This window comes from Mastomys coucha, unplaced genomic scaffold (assembly GCF_008632895.1).
Source record: "Mastomys coucha isolate ucsf_1 unplaced genomic scaffold, UCSF_Mcou_1 pScaffold21, whole genome shotgun sequence".
Classification (NCBI taxonomy): domain Eukaryota; kingdom Metazoa; phylum Chordata; class Mammalia; order Rodentia; family Muridae; genus Mastomys; species Mastomys coucha.
Genome location: NW_022196904.1, coordinates 134,770,171 through 134,789,654, shown reverse-complemented (window position 1 = coordinate 134,789,654; position 19,484 = coordinate 134,770,171). Strand labels below are relative to the sequence as shown.

Sequence of the window (19,484 nt, the reverse complement as noted above, 5' to 3'; positions counted from 1 at the left end):
TGTACAGGCTTCTCAGGACCTGGCTGACAATGCTAGTGGGGTCCACTTCTGAGCCAGGTGACAGAGTGCTCCTGATGAGCCTCGAAGGCTGAGGCATTCATCAGAGAGCTGAACCTGGCTGAAATATCTCACACTTTGAGTCTGTCCTGAGGTGTGATTTCAGGGTATGTGTATGCCTGTGTGCTGTCCCTGCACAGGTGGCTAAACTCCCGGGGCGCCAACAGCTCTGGCCCTTGGCAAGAATCTGGCCTGGGGCTCTGCAGGACTCAACCACAGCTAGATAGAGCCCACTCAGGAGATGAGGCTCCAAGGGAAAACGGATGGTTAGGATGATGGAGGGACGATGCACAGCGGCCAGCCACCGTCCACCCTGCCCTCAGCCCTGAATGGCTGCACCTCCCCCATCCCCCTTTTCCCCAGCAAAACAGGAGTGGAGGACCCTGAACCAGGGTAGGGAAGCTGCAGTCACATCCAGGTGCAGAGCTGGACCTGGGAATTTGATTTCTCAGGAGGTGTCTGTGACTGGTCTTGCTTGGGCTTTGGAGTGGTCCATTCCAGCCCCAGCCCTGGGAAGGAGAGCTAGACCTTCTGCCCGCCTCAGGATGGGGTGTCGGGATTCACTCTTGTGTGAATACGGGGGAGGAGGGGACTCACTCTTGTGCACGGGGCGGAGAGGTGGGAGTGACTTTGCGAGGCAGGGTTGGCCGGGTGATGGTCTGGGACTGAGGGTGGTCCTCTCCTGAGCCCCTGGAGCAGGAGGAGCGGGTTCCGGTCACAGCGGCCCTTGGGACTCGCAGGAGGCGGCGCCGAGCGGGTGACGCGGCAGCTCCCACCGGGCATAAATAGCGGCGGCAGCGCAGCTTCTGCCGCGGACACGTCGAGGGATCCTCGTGCGCTTCCCCACGCTGCTGAGCTGCGCCATGCAGTGAGCGACCCTCCGGCCCGCCACTCTACGCCACGCCGGGACCGAGATCCTTGGACCTGCACTGACCAGCCACACCCGGTTCTCACCCCTGCTCAAGGTACCCGCGTCCCACCGAGGCTTGCCAGGCCCTAGTCCTCGTGCGGTTGGCTCCCCATCGCTGCCCTCGCACCCCTCACAGCTCTGTCCCCTTCACCCCACCACTCCCACGCCGATACCATCGCTGTCCGCAGGCCAAGTGCCCCACCCCCACCCCCAGACGTGTGCGTTTGCATGTGCAGGGCTGCTCAGGTAGTGTCAACTAATCTACTTCTTTCCTTCCAGATGGCCAGAGGCAGCGTTATCCTGCTAGCCTGGCTCCTGTTGGTTGCGACCCTGTCAGCCACTCTGGGGCTTGGGATGCCCGTAAGTACCTTGGACAGTCTCGACCTGTAAAGAGGACTAAGGATGTCAGACCTGAGGATCTGCCTGGAACAAAGGATGGTTCACTGTCCCCATGGCAGGGGTGGGAGGAAGGGGCCATGTCCCTGAAGGTGCTGGAGGTAGGGAGGGTCCCAGGAGAAGGGCTGAGGACTATCTCGATACAGGTTCAAAATGGTTCCATTCATGGCCAGGTGTAGGGACCCCAGGTTTCAGATCCCAGCACTCAGGAGGGAGGTAGAGGCAGGAGGACCAAAAGTTCAAGGCAGACCTTCCCTACATATAGATTTTTAGGCCAACCCGAGCTATCTATATAAAGTGCTGTCTCAACAGAACAGCAAGGAAAAGTCTCCTATTTGTTGGCCAACGCCTGTGATAGACTAACCTCCCCTGAAGCCCAGAAGTACTGGTGGCTCAGCCCTCAGCCCTGGGGTTGCTTGGAAGTAAGCCTGTCACTTGGCTCTGAAGACAATACTGGGGGTTATTGTAAGACTCTGGCATTATCAGCCGCTGAGTCCTGGTCTGGCTTGAGCATTAGTGGACCCTGAATTAGTGCACATAGTAGTGTGTTTGGGTCAAATGCAATCACTCCAGGCAGCCTGGATGCCCAGGTTTCTGCTGTGTCGTGTTGGGGAGCCAAGTACAGGCTATTCTGCTCCTCAGCCCAGGGACCTAGACTGTCTGACCCCTGTGTCATCATCCTGTTTTAGGCAAAGGAGAAGAGAGGTTGGACCCTGAACAGCGCTGGCTACCTTCTGGGCCCACGTGAGTGATTCAGGGCTGGATGCTGAGGCTGGATTGTGTGTCCTGATGTGACTATGGGAGCCAGCCAGGCACTGTTCTCATAGCCCATTTACTCTCAGATGCAAAGAAGCAGGGGGCATTCCCATGTGGCTTTGGGGACTGTGGGTTTCCATTAGCCTAACCCACTGCTGCATTGTGGGTGGTGGCAGGAACAGGGGAGTGGGGCACTCTCATTCCCTGAAAGGCCTGATTCCTACAGGCCTCCACTCTTATTTGTAGCAAATGAGCTCATTCCTGGGGTCTCCTGACATCATCCATACCAGCCTCCTGGGAACCCCAGCGCTTATCCTCCTGCTGTCTATGCAGAGCCTCTGAGAGCCTGCTCTGGCTTGAACCTCCTTTCTCTTCCACTTCTGAAACCTGCCCTGACACTCAGCATCCGACATCCTCAGGGCTCACCAGGGACCTCCCCTCACTGATCTGCACCTGCTCCTTGTAGAAGTTTCTTTTACTGACTTCCCCACCTCACCTGCCTCCATGGGGCTTTATTCAAATTTTCTGGAGGAGTCTTTTAGGTCTCCTTGGAGTTCTGTTTGGGCTCTCTGAGTCCCCAGGTCTCCCTAAATACCCTCTCCCACTTCATGGTATCCTGAAGCAGTCCTCTGAGCTCTGATAGAGAACTCTGACAAACTGAAGGTAGCCAGACACCCTACCTTGAGACCCACTTGAGTCAATTTTTTTTTCTCAAACCTACTCCCCAGTCTCAGCCCTGTTGTCACTTCAGCACCTTACACGAACCCATTGTGTAAGCACCCATTTTGTCCATGGCTCATTCTTGCATCCCAACACTGTCATACTGTGGGAGATGGAGATTGGTGATTGTCTTTTGAGTTTGATGTTGTTTCTGTGTAATGTGAATGCTCTCTCACATGTGACCACCAGAGGTAGGGATTTTGTTTGGGGCTGTGGAATCATAGGGGGGTGGGTACAGCTCTAGAGTGAGAGACTGCCAGAGGGGAAAGGCAGTGCTCGAAGACAGAAGTGTCTGGTGCTCTCACCACCACCACCACCACATATGCTCCCCGCCCACCCTGGATCCTAGTTGGTGTCCTGCATGTTTGTGACTTGCGTTAATGCCTTCAGATGTGAACTATCCTAGAGGAGGAGACCAGGCTAGAAGACAATGGCTCTCTCCTGAGAGCTGCCTAGTTAGTTCTGCTTTTAAATTTACATGTCCAGCGGGATCTGAGATGCCTACCCGATAAGGCAGTACTCACTGTCCCCAGACTTGTGAGTAGAAGCAAAATGTACATCCATCCAGCTCCTGTCCCCAGTCCACCAGCATGGAGGGGACAGTGGAGAGGTGCCTATGCTTCTCAGCCCCAGAGTCTGCATGAAGCCATGTGTTCATGCTGCAGATGCTGTGAGGGTTGTTCATGCTGCAGATGTGTGTGGTCATCCTTTGAGAAACAAAACCTGCCTAGAGCCCTGTGCAACACCCCCTGGAGATGCTATCCTCTGCTGGGGCTTCCACACTTGGCTTTATGCTGGTGGCCCAGCTGTGTGGGGTCTTCCCTGGGCTTGGAAATGGGATGCACCACAGTGACAGATCCTCCCTCTCTGGTCTGCAAACAGATGCCATTGACAACCACAGATCATTTAGCGACAAGCATGGCCTCACAGGCAAGAGGGAGTTACAACTGGAAGTGGAGGAAGGGAGACCAGGTAAGGCCTGAGTCCCAAATGTTCATGCCATCATTCCTGGACTCGCAGGTGCATGTAGGCATATGGTGTGACACCCACCATCCTCCTGCTCCCGTGCTAGCCTAAGGCTGCCCTAGCCAGGCCTGAGAGCCAGCAGCCTCACACACCTCTCAATTGCCAGGACTGGGGAGCAAAGTCTTGGGGCATACAGCTACAACAAGGGGGCTGGCCACAGAGACCCCCTGGGAGAGCTGGCCCAGGACCTCCCCCAATCCCCCCTTCCACTTCTCTAGAAAAGCCCTGGATGGCTTAGGATGTCCCCAGGCTCTCAGCCAGCCTCCCTGGCCTTTGAGGAGGGTGGTGGGGAAGCAGGCTGTGAATATTGTTCTTTTCCATTGTCTAGGAAGTGTTGATGTGCCCCTGCCTGAGAGCAACGTTGTCCGCACGATAATGGAGTTTCTCAGTTTCTTGCACCTTAAAGGTATGGGAGTGATTTCCATCTGAAATGGTGTCTTGGGCTGCAGCTGTCCCTAGTACTGGCAGGAAAAAAAGTGAAAAGGGAAACATCCACTACCCCATGCACTATGTTAGAACTGAGGCTAGTCACACTCGAGCATCATGTGCTGGGGCTGTTGCCAGGACCAGGTTGATGTGGGAAGAGAGTGAAGCTTTGGACAGGTCACTCTTCTGGCCCCTATTTTTGGCATAGTCTTTTTTTAGGGTATAGTATACCTCAAGCCAGGTTCTGTAAGGCCATGAGAAGCCATATTGTGTTAGCACAGTGCCTGCAGGCCAGCTTTGGAAGGAAGCTGTTTCCTCACTCAGTTTCTGCCCTGTAGGAGCTGGAGAGGAGATTTAAAACTTGGTGTGTGTGTGTGTGTGTGTGTGTGTGTGTGTGTGTGAATGTGCATGTGTGTGGGCAGATTGGAGCAATGGCCTGGGACTTGAGAGCATTTGCTGCTCTTGCAAAGGACCTTAGTTCAGTTCCCAGCATCTATGTCAGGTGGCTCACAACCTCTTGTAACTTCAGTGTCAGAAGATCTGACACCCCCTTCCTGCTTTGAGGACACACACACAACATACACACACATCCCACAACATACACATACCACACCACACACACACCACAACATACAAATGAAATCTTTACATAAGTGAAGCCATCCATCAGGGCAGGGAGATGGTGTTAGAGTCTTCAACCCCAGGGCCCCAGGCCTCTAGAAAGCCTCAGGATTTTCAGAAATCTCCATGGCTGTTCTTGCAGAGGGCACCATAGCTCTGTTAGGGGTTCTGAGCTTCCATTTAGTTTTGATCTCATGAGAAAGTGTCCTTGGATACCAGCTTCACACTTCCAATGGCCTGCCTTTTTTGAAGAGTGGATAGTCCTTCAGATGCTGTCCCCAAATCAGGGTCCCCACAGTGAGAACTCACCCCTCTCCATAGGTACTGCAATTCAGTTCTCTCATGCTAACTACCTGACTGCTATTCTTTAGAGGCTGGGGCTCTCGACAGCCTGCCTGGCATCCCCTTGGCCGCCTCCTCAGAAGACCTAGAGCAGTCCTGAGACCACGCCCACTGTGCACGTGTGTCCCTGTGCTGTGATTTATTCACTCGAGGCTAAGAATCATCTCCTGCCAACCCCTAAACCAGCCCTCTGTTCTCTGCTCTGATGCTGTGCTATTACAATTAAGATGTTTTGACTGGAGTAATTATATTGTGTGACATAATAAAAACTAGCAAGTATCTGGGACTGTTTGGTTCTTCTATACTGCAGTCTATGGCTGCCCCCTCCAGTGTGGTTGCTTATTGTATTTTGTGTACATATATGCACATGCACGTATGCACCTTGTGTACTGAACTCAGATCCACAGGCGTGGCAGGAGTACTTTTACCTGTTGAGCCATCCCTCTGGCTCCCCATAGTATGTTTTAAAAGGTAATGGTAGCCATCCATCACCCATGCATTAGGTAAGGTTTAAACCTGAATTCCACAAGGACTGCAAGCTGTCAGCTCTTGCTGTGCCCAGGAAGTTTTCTGCTGCTCAGCTCAGTCTGATGCAGCCGTCTAGTGTGCTGCTGAGGTGAACTGAACGAAGGCACAAAATGGGTACAAGCCCACCTGCAGCGGTGGCTATGGAGACAGGAAGAACTGGCGCTGAGCAGAAAGCAGATAATACCTGATCAGAGAAGAAACCAGGTGACAGGAGCCAGGTACCCACGTAATAGACGGAGCTGAGCCTTGCCTCCTGTGTCTCCCTCGCAGGAGGACAGGCTGAAGTACTGGCCTCACCTGGCAGCCTATGTGGGTCCTCTGCAGAACAGAGGAGACTAAAGGAGTTCATAGAGGCTTCACACCAAGGGTGAATCTAACCCCACAGCAAATGCAACTCTACTTCCCTGTCCCTTCAAGGGACACTAGCTGATGCCAGCTTGGTGTCCCCAGGTTCTACCACTCCCTCTCATATACTCCTGTGATTCAGACCCAGTTTCTACTCCTAGGCCAGGTGCTACATGCACGAAGATTGTCTTCCTGGATTAAACCACCCGGCCCCCTTCCTACTCTTTTTACTCTTCTTTTTAAAAAGTCTAAAAGAGGGAGCCATGTGCATGTGTGTGCAGGCTTCTGGAGCCTGGAGCTGGATCTACAGGTGGTCGGGAGTCACCCAATATGGGTGCTAGCAAACACCCTCATGTCTCTGGAAGAGAAGCAAGAGTTCCTATCCACTGAGTCATTTCTCCAGTCCCCCTTACTCTTCCTTCCACACTTAATGCTGACCTGAATAGGCATCTGGACCCTGAGGCTTACAGAAAACAGATTACTGGGCCCTGCCGTGTGTCAAGGCAGGTCTGGAGGTCATATTGCTTCAAAAAGAGTCCCCAGAAGGATGGCACCTGGGCTGTTCCAGTCAGCCCTACAGCCTGAAGCCAATCCTATGTTGCATCCTTCTAGCCTTGCTCCCTCTTGTCTAGGGCATAAGCATCATGTGTCTCCATCCCAATTCTCCAGGCTAGCAACTGGGCCAGCCTTGTCTCACCTCAGCCCTCCCACCTGTCCCTCCCAATATCTGGCACATGGTCCAGGGATCTGTCAAGGCCACTTTGTTAAGTGGCAGCCTTCCTTCTCCCTGGCTTCAGTGGTGGGGGAACCCTAATGGAAAGCTGTCATTCTAGTTCTGGGGAGTTCCAGCTCATCAGAGCCTCCTGACCTCTAGGCTCCGTCAGTGGCAACCCAGTCTCTGGGTCAGCAGTGCATAGCTATCCAGTCACCCTTACCATCTTCTAACTTCTCTAGATCTGTGTTTCCTGCTGTGTTTGTGTGTGTGTGTCAGTGCAAAGGCGCATGTGTACAGGAGCCATCCACCTTGCCTTTGGAGCCAGGCTCTCTTCCACCTGCAATTTGCCAATAAGGCTGTGCCAGTGAGTCCCAGGAGCCTCCTGTCTCTGCTTCCCTAGCACTGGGGTTACAAGTTGGTGCCTGTCCTTTTTGCTTTTGTGTTTGCATGTGGGGGTGGGGGTAGGGTGTTCATCTTTGACACAGATTCTGGGTTATGCTCTGGTCCTCAGGCTGGTGCTGCAAGCACTTTACTGCTGAGCCATCTCCAGTCCTTTCCTTCTTGTCAGTGAGCTTCTGGCTTCCCGAAACCAGCCTCCAGCCACGTCCTGTCAGTGCCCAGGTTTCCTAACACTCTCCAAATGATGAGGTGGCAGTGCTATTAGACTCATGAATGTTTCCCATAGACTCAAGAAAGGACAAAGTCTCCGTGGAGTCCAGAGTAGGTATTAAGACAAATATATTTTCAGCACTAACCTAGTTCCAACTGGGAATCTGGAAAGGTTTACTCTCACAACAAAACACAGTGTGGGTATGCATAGTAAGCCACCTCACCTGCTGGTGTCTGAGGTCACTGTGACTGGTCTGCAGGCGACAGTGCAGCAGTAATTATGGAGAAGAGGGTTGGACAGGAGACAAATTTTCCCACTTCAAGCAGAAATACAGGAAAAAAAAAGCATACGAGAAAACCCAAACAAACCCAGCTTCAACCCAACCCTCCTCCCACATCTCCTGTCACAGGCCTGGCCTGGAAGACCCCTGTTGGCCACCTGACTTGTGTGTGACTCGGACAGAGTCCACCTGGAGAGCCTAGCTCTCTAACTTGAAGCTGGCTCATAACAACGTGAATGGAGGTACTACTAAGCAATTTGAAAAGCAAACATATAAACAACAAGCAGAAAGCCACCCTCTTTTTTATGCAGGGCAGGGGGTCCTCCAGAGGGCCTCCCCAGGGACAGGAGGGCCAGTGTCCATCCCCAGGGCAGCTCTGCCTGCTTGCACTTTAGGATACCTTGAGTAGGCTGGCCAGTACCACGCAGATCACTCAGACCTCGCAGCTGACCTGGCCATGATGCAGGGCCTCCTGCTCCTCCCTCTGCACCAGCTTCCTTGGTGCAGACTCCCAGGGCTGAGACTTGCCACAAGCGTTCCCCCTTTACCAGCTTGCACTCTACTCAATTTTCAGCCCCTTGGACTTGAACTCGATGTGGAGAATCTGCGACAGGCACCTTCCGAACTCCTCCAGAACCATCTGCTCCGCCAGAATTGGAGAGCAGCGCTCCTGTTCTGCCTCCTCACCCTGGGCCAGTAGGCAGGCACATGTGGCCTCCACTACCTCCCAGGAGATACAAGAGAAGGCCTGCCTGGGGAGAGACACAGCTACTCAGCACCTTCTTCATTCAGCAGAGTGGCACCCAATCACTCTAGTTCAAGAGTCAATGGCCTGTAGAGAGGTTACCTACATCACCTCCCCTCAAGCCCCAGGCAACACCTTAGAAGATCTCTACAGGACTGCATCTTTCCACACCCTAGAATGGATGGGGGAGGGGCTCAAGTGGCCCCAGCCCTCTCTGAGGAATGACTGGTAGCTAATGGCTGCTGGTGTAAAGGGACATTTTCTGCAGGGATGTAGCCACTAGTAAACTGCCCATGCCCCAGTAAATAACTACCCCAGGCACAGATGAGAAGCCCTAAGTAGACACAAAAAGTCACATGTGCACACACACACACACACACACACACACACACACACACACACACACAAATGCCAAAAGGAAGAAAAAGAAAAAACCAGATAGGAGGAGGAGAGCAAGTTTGGAAGAGGGATCAAAGGAATAGAGTCGGTGAAGATCGAGCAAGACGGGGACTATTATCACAACACATTTTATACACAAGTGAAATTGCTGGGGGCGAAAAGGAGCTATGTATGTCCCTTTCTGCTAATAAAATGGGTTTTATTTGAGCAGAGCCCACTGGCCCATGCCCGTGACCTAGTTTGGGTTAGAGGGAGAAATGCTGTCAGCACACCAGAAGTAAATAACTAAATAGAAGAAAGCATGAGGCTGGGCTTCGGGAAGCAGCAAGGGAGCCAGACCCAGAGGCTTATGTGCTTCAGTGGCAAGCCCACAGGTCACACAAGTCTTGGCAATGTAGAACTCCCAGACAGTGTACAGAGGCCCTCAGCTCCCAGTGTAAGTCAGCAGATGAGAGGTGGCAGTGTAACAGCCAGGGTAGGGGTCTGCTTGTCCTAGTTGTAGGACATCAGGAGCTGCAAAGTACCACATGGCTCTGAGACTCTCCTGTTACACCTATGGGCATACCATGAGGACATCTCACCCTGGGAACCCTGAAGAAGTGTGGCCTGGGCTGGGTTTTTTAGGACTTGGAGTTTCCTCTCTGAGCTCTGGAGCAAGGATGCTTACCCAGCCAGCTATGAGCAGGGCTCACACTCAACCTCAGAGAGGGTTGCCCCAGGATGGGGAGAGCATCATGGAGGATGCAGGCTTGGAGGGAGCACTTTTCTCATCTCTAATTGAATAAGCCTGGGTTTGGCTTTGCAGAATGAAGTTGGTCCATTTGTCACACCCGAATGACTAACTGCATGTCACTTAAAGGAGTGTTCTTCCTTTGGTCGGTTAGGTTTTGGGTGTGTGTGTGTTTTTGTGTACATGTGAGGTGTGTGATGCCTGTGTATGGATGTGTGTAATTGCATGCAAGTGTGTGAAGGGTAGCTGTTGACACTGGGTGTCTTCCTTGATTGTTCTTCCACCTTATATTTTGAGTGAAAAAAAATATATATACATACATATATATGTATATGTATGTATACACATATATGTATATATATATACATATATATATATATATATATATATATATATATATATATATATATATATATATATATATATATATATAATTGAGTCTTTGCATCCCATGCACTGGGATTACAAGCACCTGCCCACCCACCCATGCTTCACTCTCAGGCTTGCAAAGCAAGGCTTTACCTTTGAGTGTTTTCCCCAGATGGTCCACCATATTTTTAAGGATAGTGTCATTCATTGACCTGGAGCTCATCAATTGGCTTACCTGGCTAGCCAGTGAGCCCCAGGGATCCTGTCTCCATCCCTAGTACTGGGATCACTGGCATAGACCATCAAGCCTGACTTTTTATATGGGAGCTAGGATTTGAACTCTGGTTCTCATGATTATAGAGCAGGCTACCTTAACCACAGTAGCCACCTTGCACACTGGGTTTCCATCTTCGTGTCCCTCCTGTCCCCTGTAGCTCTGCAGGCTCCAGCTAGTGCAGATGTGGTTTCTAAGCCTCCTTCAGAATCACCCCACCTAACTGTTTAGAGCACTTACCTATTTTTTCTCAGTTTTGGAGGTCCTGAGAACTTGACTGGGGACAGATGGTGGCTGCTCTCAAAGTCCCCAGGCTCCATGTAGTGGGGTGTGCTCATCAGCATTTTTCGCTCTGGACTTTCTTCATAGTTTTTGCAAGCAATGCATTTGCAAATGGAAGAACACATGATTTTGGCCTGATGATAAAAAATGCTTTGATGAAATCAGGGTTCCCCCATAAAGCACCCAGCACTCACATCTGCTTGACCAGATTAGTTCAGATTAACACTAGAGGCTGTTTACCAGGGAAGGGAACAGACATAGCAGCATTAGTGAATGGCCATAACCCAGGAGAACCATAGATTCAAGGTCAGTATCCTTGGCCAGCCTGAACTACATGAGACCTGCCTACAAAAAAAAGATAGAGTCTTAGTTTTGTTTCCTGATGCTGTGATAAAATACTCTGAACAAAAGCAACTCAGAGAAGAAATGGCTCACTTCAGCACACGGAGCAAGGGTGCAATCCAGCATGGAGAGGAAGTCGAGAAGATAGGCACTTGAAGCAGCTGGGATCCACAATCAGGAAGCAAAGGTGATGAATGCTGCTGCTGAGCTCCCTCTCTCCACTTACACAGTTCAGGATTGAAGCTAGGGAATGGTGCTGCCCCTAGTGGGCAGGTCTTTCTTCCACCTCAAGATAATCCCCATAGCATGTCCAGAGGCCTGTTTCCCAGGTGACTCTAGACCCTGCCAAGGTGACAGTTAAGTCTGACCATGACATTCCTTAGAGGCCTGTTTCCCAGTGGCTCTACATCCTGCCAAGTTGACAGCCCCTTATTATCACATGGGGAAGGATGGACAGGGATTGAGCATCCCTTTTTACATTACAGCAAATGTAAAACTACAAAGCTACTTGGATGTCTCTGCTTATTCCAGGAAGCTGCCACTTGCCTCATAACACTCACAGTAGTTCTTCAGGCAGCCTGAGCGCTTACAGTTGCACCCTTTGCTGTGTCGAAGCTTAGCAGCTCCCAGCCGGCTTTTTCCCATTTTTGGTTGGAAAGCTTCAGGATTTCTATCAAGACACGCCTAAGAAAGAACAGAAAACCATCAGGAAATACATGGGAGTCAGAAACTCTGTGCAAGGGAAGACCGTGCAGGGGAAGCCCCTGAGGGAGTTAGAGCCTCAGGACATGCGAGAGGCCTCAAGGCTTCTGTGCAGCTATGCCTCACCTCACACAGAACTGTGATGGTGGCTGGGTTCTAGAAGCACTGACCCCTTTCTCTGCATTTGATAGCCCACCATATGTACTGTAGAGAATAGTACATAAGAAAGTCGGGGTGCCTTCCCAGTATGCCTTGCACTTTTGCCTGAGGCAGGAGAGGCCATGGCATAGCAAAGAGCTCACACCAACATCTAGCCATCTTTCTCTCTGATGCATGCTATCTTTCATTTAATTCTGTTGGCAAACTTGGGAGCTTAAAAACTGTAGGGGTGTTGGGTAGACAGTGTGTTCATGGCCCAGAACAAGGGCCAGGCCAACCTGACTCCTTCCCCTGGAAGGGACAACTAGTCTTTCCCTATGGTGTGTGGCATTCTGTATTTACCTAGCTGGCAGATGCTCTCTCCCACCATTAAGGGGCTGTGGGCTTGTGGCAGGTTTTGTCTACTATGAACAAAGATGCTGGGAACTTGCTTGGCAAGTCTCCGTGAGAATTTCCTCCAGCTTCCATTGGCTGTGTGTTAGGGAGGAACATGTTGGGTGACATCTAGGCAAACATTTATCTGTCAGAGTGTCTGCTAATCATTTCTCAGAGTAGCACTTTATCAAGCCATGTTCCCATCTCTGGCACATGAGAATCCTGATCTCACACTAACAGATGGCACTTATTGCTACATAAAAAGAACAATCAACTGCTGTGAAGCTCAGGGCCATGGCCATTCTTGGCCATTCTCTTTTGTCCTCCAGGTCTAGCCAGATCTGAATTATTAATACACTTCTAAGTGATATATCTGCATTCAAGAGGAGGAAATAAACAGTTCTAGAGAGTGGGATAAAAGACAAATTGACCAAGGCTCAGGGTCATTTCTGCTCCATTGAACAGAACACCCTCCAGCCTTAGCTTATGGCTCTTGAGGGCCCTGGAAGTGTGTCTCTGGAGAGGTTGTCAGGCCCAGCCTAGCTATCCCTCCTATCCCCTGGTCCTTGAGCCCACAGGAAGGCATAGATACAGCAGTCTCCTGCAGTCTGCCTGCAGCTGACTTGAGAAAGCTTAGATCTTCTTGCACCTGAAACTAAAGGAATGAAAGTTTAAAGTCTGTGAGGCCTAACCAAGTGCTTCCCATTCTCAGGTGATACAGTGTACCTCCCCACAGGGCACAGCCCAACCATAGTTATGAACCTAGAGCCGACACAGACTATACTCTTCAGTCAGAGCTTCCCAGACTCTGCTGCAGCCCTGAAGTGCCCCAGACTGCTGGGTATCACTACAGCCCTGGTCACTGTGCCTGTCTATGCTTCCGCCTGAATTGGACTCTGGAGACCATTCACAGACAACCAAGTGCATTACCTTAATGGCTTTGAAACGCTCAAGCTCATGGCGCAGGTTGTTGCAGCTGCAGCTGTTGCAGAAGTCCCCACTGGAGAAGCAGTCACAGTACCTGTGAGGGAGAACTCACTGTGTCATGTATAGGCAGCCTGAGGTGAGAGCAATGCATACAAGGACATGTGACTTAGTTTAGGGGTTTCCTTTGAATTTTTTTTTTTAATTTATTTATTATTATATCTTAGTACACTGTAGCTGTCTTCAGATGCACCAGAAGAGGGCATCAGATCTCATGATAGGTGGTTATGAGCCACCATATGGTTGCTGGGATTTGAACTCAGGACCTTTGGAAGAGCAGTCAGTGCTCTTAACTGCTGAGCTATCTCTCCAGCCCTCCTTTGAATTTTTTATAGGAAAAATAGAATTGGAAGCAGGGGTGTGATGTCTTCTAACTACTAACACAGAAGAAAGACAAACTAGTCCAGCCATTTGGCTTCCAAAGGCAGTTTGAAGCAACACCAGTTCCTGGAAGACACACTGCCCATCATCGATCCACTGCTCTGTTCTCCACTCTCCCTGTCACAGCAGTGAGTAGACATGGAGCTATTTCTACCAAGCTGTCACCACAGCTTCTTCTGGGCAGCACTGCTCCCCTGTGCCAACAGCCCTGACCCATCAAGTCACGTTGGCATAGCAACATTAGTGGCAGCAGGGACAAACTGAGCATGGCATTCCCACTGGTCCTGCACCATGAGCATTTAGGGATTATGGTACAAGGTACAGGTTTCCTTTGCCATCAGTCTACTCCCATTGTTACCTGGGAAACCTCATAGACAGCCCTACACACTTGAAGGTTGTGTTCCCTTTTGTCAGTACCAGTGAACACTTAATGGTGTGTGACTGCTGCCACCTCTAGGTCTACCTTGCTCCAGGATGGCTGATGGAAATGCTTTCTGGGTCATCCTGCCCCAGGTATTGTGGAGAGGTCAAAACAGTGTTCAAGGACCTGCCTGTGATGTCCTGTGCCATGTTTCCTTGGTAGGCAGCAGATCTTACTGGTTGAAACTTTTTGTTGTCCAATTTAGGAACCACAGCTCCAGGGAAGTGAAGACACACCCCAGAGGAAGTTCATCTTCATGCCAGACCACAAATAATTCCTTCACCTAACTCCTCACTGACAAACTTCACAGGAAAATGTAGCCACAGGACACAAGGTGACTAGGTGAGCAGAAACTCAAGAAAGCAACAGTGATTCAGACAAGTTGGAGCCTTGGATGCCAGTGCTGTGAGCTCCAGACTCCAAATGACCTAGTCTGCTAAGATGGGGAAGGAGGAGGAGTACAGGCCTGTCACCCCAATTCTCAGGAGAACAAGGTAGGAGGATCAGGAGTTCAAGGCCAGCTTGAGCTGCATGAGACCCTGTCTCAAAACACTGCCAGGCCTGACACTCCCAGTACTTGGAGGCAGAGGCAGGTGGATCTCTGTGAGTTCTAGGCTGACATGATCTACATGGTGAGTTCCAGGACAGACAGGGTTACAGAGAGACCCTGTTTCAAATTCTCCAAAACCAAACCAAACCAAAACATCAAAATCAAAAAACCTGCTCTGTAAACTATTTACAGTCATTGTGCAAACTGGCTCCCATTTTGGAGTGTGCCCCATCGAGGAAGATGCCCTCAGCTCAGTGAGAGGCCCCTTCTTGCTCTGTAAAATGATGGGGTAAAGATTATTGAGGTTGGCCGGGTGGTAGTGGCGCATGCCTTTAATCCCAGCACTTGGGAGGCAGAGGCAGGTGGATTTCTGAGTTCTAGGCCAGCCTGGTCTACAGAGTGAGTTCCAGGACAGCCAGGGCTATACAGAGAAACTCTGTCTTGAAAAACCAAAAAAAGATTGAGGTTGGCTTGGCTGCTCATCAAAACTGCTGCCACAGAAGTGAGCCTCACATGTACATTAGGAAGCAAAGCACTGCTACAGCATATTTATAAGGAACTCAGTCCACTCCTTGACCTCACCTCACATCTTATCTGTAGCTGTGCCCACCTAGCTTCTGTCCTCACCCTCAACCTCACTTTTAGGGTTCCAGCCCAGAGAGGTCCACATCAAGCCAGACTCACTCCAATGTTTGCAATCAACACCAGCCTTCAGTATTATTTTGTAAAAGAAGCAACTTGTTTATAACCCGTGCTGACCTCAAACACACTCTGTAGCCCAAGATATCCTCAAAATTGTGGCAACCTTGCCTCAATCTCCCAAGTACTGGGCTCTGCCTGTAAGCCCTGTCCCCATTCCTAGCCTCCAGCAGTGTTTTCAGTCTTGCTCTGGGTAAAAGTATAGAAACCACTCCTGTCCTGCCCCATGGTGGACCTCCCTCAGCAGGAGCTCTGCAGGGAAAAGATCATGAAGATGCAGCGTCAACATCAGCCCACATTCACTATACAGCTTGCCCTGATTCCCCACCCCTTTCCCTGGCCTGAGACTTCTGGGAGAGAGGGTCCACATCCTGGGAACAGAATTATTTAGACAAAATTTCAATATACATCATGCCAATCATCAGACCTTCAGAGACAGGGTGTGAGGGTGCCACATCACAGAAGAGGCAGAGGACACCGACCAAACCATGGCACTGAAGACTGGATACTTGTGTCATGTCCAAAGTCACCTAGCATGGCCCTGCCTGCTGGTCTGGGGAAATCATCAGCCCATGACTATGGAGTGCTAACTGGGGCTGCACCTGGCCCACACTGCACTGCCTCCCACCCAGCCTTAGGACCCTTATCTCAGAAGGAAAGCATTTAATTTCAGCTCAGGGATTTGGTGCAGTTACATGGCTCTTTAGACTTTATGTCCCACAAGCTAGAGTTACCATACAAAGATTAAAATGAAAAATGTCTTCAGATGGTTGGTCTGGAAAAAGAACTCTGTTTATATGTGTACACAGTAGATGGTGATCATGAGAGGGGAAGATGCATGAAAGCAGAAGGGGACCACCAGGAGGGAAGTGGGGGGACAGGGAGAGCATGGCAAAGAGTAAGAATACAGTGTTGTGTGTATAATACAGCAAAGTCCATTAGTTTGTATGCTAGCTAAAAATAAAATAAAGATACAATAAAAAGAGAATGAGCTCTAAAAGCTGGACAGGCAGCAGCCACTGATAAGTGCTTCTAAACACATCCAGTGTAAGATGGGGGTGTCAGGTCCAGCGAGGGTGGTTCCCACAGCTGGCTACTGTTTTGCAGCCTTCCCAAGGCTCCACCTCTGACCTGCTCAAGCCTCTGTTCCTCTAAATGGGATTTCCCACCAAATCTGAACACTACAAAGTGGGTGTCAAAGAGCTACAGATGGGCTGGAGAGATGGCTCAGTAGTGAAAAGTGCTTGTCATCCAAGCATGTGGACCTAAGTTCCAACCCCAGATCCCACACAAAAGCTGGGTATATGCCTATATATACCACATGCCTATAATCCTAGCACAGGGGAGGCAGAGACAAGTGAATTCCTGGCCTCACCGACCTGGTAGTCTGTGTGTCTTCCTTTATTGTGTTCTACCTTATTTTTTTAAAGTATTTGATGTGTATGTGTGTGTACCTAAGTGCAGATTATGTGTATCATGTGCATGGAGTACCCGTGGAGGCCAGAAGACAGCATCAGATCCTCTGGAACTAGAGTTACAGGCAGTTGTGATCTGTCTGGTGTGTGGAACAGATCCTCATGCAAGAACTGCAAATGTTCTTAACCTAACTACTGAACCATCACTTTGTTTTGTTTTGTTTGAGACAGGGTTTCTCTGTATAGCCCTGGATGTCCTGAAACTCACTCTGTAGACCAGGCTGGCCTCGAACTCAGAAATCCGCCTGCCTCTGCCTCCCAAGTGCTGGGATTAAAGATGTGTGTCACCACTGCCTGGTGGCAGTGGGTTTCCTATGGTTGAAAGGATGTCTTGATGCACACTGTGAGCAGAGACAGGCCATTGGGAATAAATGGACCATAGGAAACACAAACCATTCCCTGGGCTTGAAATTACTGGAAAAGGCTTCTGTGACTTTGACAGTGTCTGACAATTGTCCTAGTGGGGCCAAAAGGCCTGCCAAGATCTGGATAACCTCACCTCTGCAGGGTACCATAAATGAGCCACACCTCTGGAGATGCTAACTACCATCTAATCTCATCATACAATTGGTTATGCTACACAAATGATAACATCACCCATGGGGCAGGATTTACATCCATTACCTGGCAAGGTGATCTGAGTGCTAAAGCCAATCAACAAGTGTTATCTCAGGGAGTTCTAGAATATAGTAACAAAAGGTACATATGTTAGCCAATCAGCACCAGGTTCTGGGACTGGACCAAGCCACACATTTATCTTTCGGGCCCCAGGAAGCTGCTTCTCTGTCCTCTAACAGGGACAATTATAGGTGACAGTTTCCTTCTGATCGCTCAGATCTGGTTGACTGGTCAAGAGGGCTGAGGAGCATGTGAAGAGGAGAGGATGGTGGGTTGGTTCAGACTGTGAATTTCCATACTGAAGCTTCTAGGCCCAGATCTTCACACTGTACCCACTCTCCAGTCAGGATCCCTGCAGGGCTGGCTCAGTGGAGTGACAATGGTCTGGTCATTACCACAGCAGAAAAATCAGCTCAAAGCTCAGGTGTTTCTTGGTGCATTCTCTTTGAAAGAAAAAGCTTTTGGGCCCTGCGGGATTTTATTTTAAAAATTAAGACAGTATGTGAGAGAGAGCAATGATCACGAGAAAAGGACAAACTATGCTGCAGAGACATTGCTCCTTTGGAAAGTGCACTTGCTGCTGCAGTGGAACTCCACAGTGCTGTAATTGTGAGCCAGCATCTGCTACTAGGTTCTGGACATGACAGAGCATGGGGTGGTGTCTCTTGATCACAACAAAGGTGTGGTGAGCCTTCACATTGCCTGTGATCCTCCCTGATCCCCTGCACAGCTCTGATGCTATCAGCAGCAGCTGCAAGCTGCAGAAGCCATCTTGTTTCTTCCTCCAGTATAAACAGCCACCATAGGATGATCAATGAGAATGCCACCAATCCAGGCATACTACACTCACAAAAGCAAGAACCCATTCTGTCTAGAACATTTGAGGAAAATCATCAACCAACTATGTATAGTATTGCCCCAAATGTGCTACAGCCAAAGCCTAAGGTCCTACTGACTTGAGCCTAGCATGTGGCCTTAACACTGTCTGTGTCCAGAGACCATCTGACTTCTGCCTGTTTGTCTCCAGCCCCTTGTCTCACACTTGCCAATAACAGCACAGGCTCAGAGAGCACAGCTAATACATGGTGACCCAATAGTTCCTACCAGTGTGCTCAGTTTAACCAGCTGCAGTATACACATAGCATTAAAGTAGACAGAGTGGACTTGGGTAAGTGCACCTCATACCCACCTGAGACTATGGGACATCTGCCACAGAGTATGTGCCAGGGACACAGAGGCAGTGCTGCAACCCCTGACTATCCACATAAGCAGCTGTCACTGTATGATCTGCACTGATGACACCCAAGAAGAGACAGTGTGGCACTACCCACCCAAGTGTACACCAAGACAGAGCTATAGCCAGGGGATCATGGAGCACACACATGGGGCAGCAGAGAGTGGAGGGGAAGCCAGGGCCTACTACTAATATACCCACAGGAAGGTCAGTGGCCCTGCTTTGGGGATGGGGATAGGATGACTACTGATGTTTCAGCAGAGTTAATTTTACAGTGTAGCAGGAAGAGCAGCTTACATAGCAGCACCTTAGATGCTTGCATCACAGACAGTGGCCTCTGATTTTAATTCTTACCCAGCCAGAGCTATTTTGGGTGGCCCTTGCAGAGCAGGTCCAGAGGGAAAGGCAGCCCCATTGACAGCCGATGGGAGAGTTCCATTATCAACCTGATGGAGGCAAAAGCAAGAATGGTCTCTTTAGAGTATGTGTGTGTGTGTGTGTGTGTGTGTGTGTGTGTGTGTGTATGTGTGTGTATGTGTGTGTGTGAAGTACCAGCAGCAGTCCCTACAGGTTGGGGCCAGGCCTCATGACCTCTACAGTCCACTGACATTGAGCCTACAGGCTGAGACCATCTTGTAGCTATTCCCATGCATGGGGCCCAGGGCCCCAAAGGGTACAAAGTCTCTGACCATGGGGATGGAGAGAACAGTCAGGGTGGGGTAAGGTCTAAGGCCAGCAAGGACAAACTAGGGAGCAGTGCATACAGCTATCACTTAGGGAGACACTGTCATGGAACACTTTGTGTCCCTAAACTAGTAGTTGAAAATACAATCAGTTGCTGGATGGTGGTGGTGCATGCCTTTAATCCCAGCACTTGGGAGGCAGAGGCAGGCAGATTTCTGAATTTGAGGCCAGCTTGGTCTACAGAGTGAGTTCTAGGACAGCCAGGGCTATGCAGAAAAACCCTCAGAAAAACCAGAGAGAGAGAGAGAGAGAGAGAGAGAGAGAGAGAG

The 19,484-nt window shown here is 50.2% G+C and overlaps 2 protein-coding genes across 3 annotated transcripts in view; one reads left to right on the top strand and one right to left on the bottom strand.

The window, feature by feature from the left end:
- The first annotated feature begins 671 nt into the window (after positions 1-671).
- On the top strand, positions 672-5,535 carry Gal (galanin and GMAP prepropeptide). Its single transcript, XM_031384690.1, has 6 exons — positions 672-1,022; positions 1,247-1,327; positions 2,053-2,107; positions 3,722-3,811; positions 4,194-4,271; positions 5,284-5,535. Exons 2-6 carry the CDS (start codon positions 1,247-1,249, stop codon positions 5,352-5,354), a joined length of 375 nt encoding a protein of 124 aa, XP_031240550.1. The 5' UTR covers positions 672-1,022; the 3' UTR covers positions 5,355-5,535.
- Positions 5,536-7,563: 2,028 nt separating this feature from the next.
- The window catches only part of Tesmin (testis expressed metallothionein like protein), a 19,687-nt gene continuing 7,766 nt past the window's right edge, over positions 7,564-19,484 (bottom strand). For both annotated transcript variants that reach the window (XM_031389085.1, XM_031389086.1), the window contains exons 5-9: positions 18,826-18,917; positions 13,040-13,130; positions 11,420-11,557; positions 10,490-10,665; positions 7,564-8,484 (exon numbers count right to left, since the gene is read on the bottom strand). In XM_031389085.1, coding sequence (XP_031244945.1) covers positions 8,292-8,484; positions 10,490-10,665; positions 11,420-11,557; positions 13,040-13,130; positions 18,826-18,917 — 690 coding nt within the window. In that variant the 3' untranslated portion in view covers positions 7,564-8,291. The remainder of the gene's footprint in view (positions 8,485-10,489; positions 10,666-11,419; positions 11,558-13,039; positions 13,131-18,825; positions 18,918-19,484) is intronic.

Bases quoted from the DNA above. Each gene is read 5' to 3' on its own strand.
- Gal (XM_031384690.1), top strand. From the start codon at position 1,247: ATGGCCAGAGGCAGCGTTATCCTGCTAGCCTGGCTCCTGTTGGTTGCG. The intron at 2,108-3,721 runs GTGAGTGATTCA...GTCTGCAAACAG, and splicing joins TGGCTACCTTCTGGGCCCAC to ATGCCATTGACAACCACAGA. The intron at 4,272-5,283 runs GTATGGGAGTGA...GCTATTCTTTAG, and splicing joins CAGTTTCTTGCACCTTAAAG to AGGCTGGGGCTCTCGACAGC.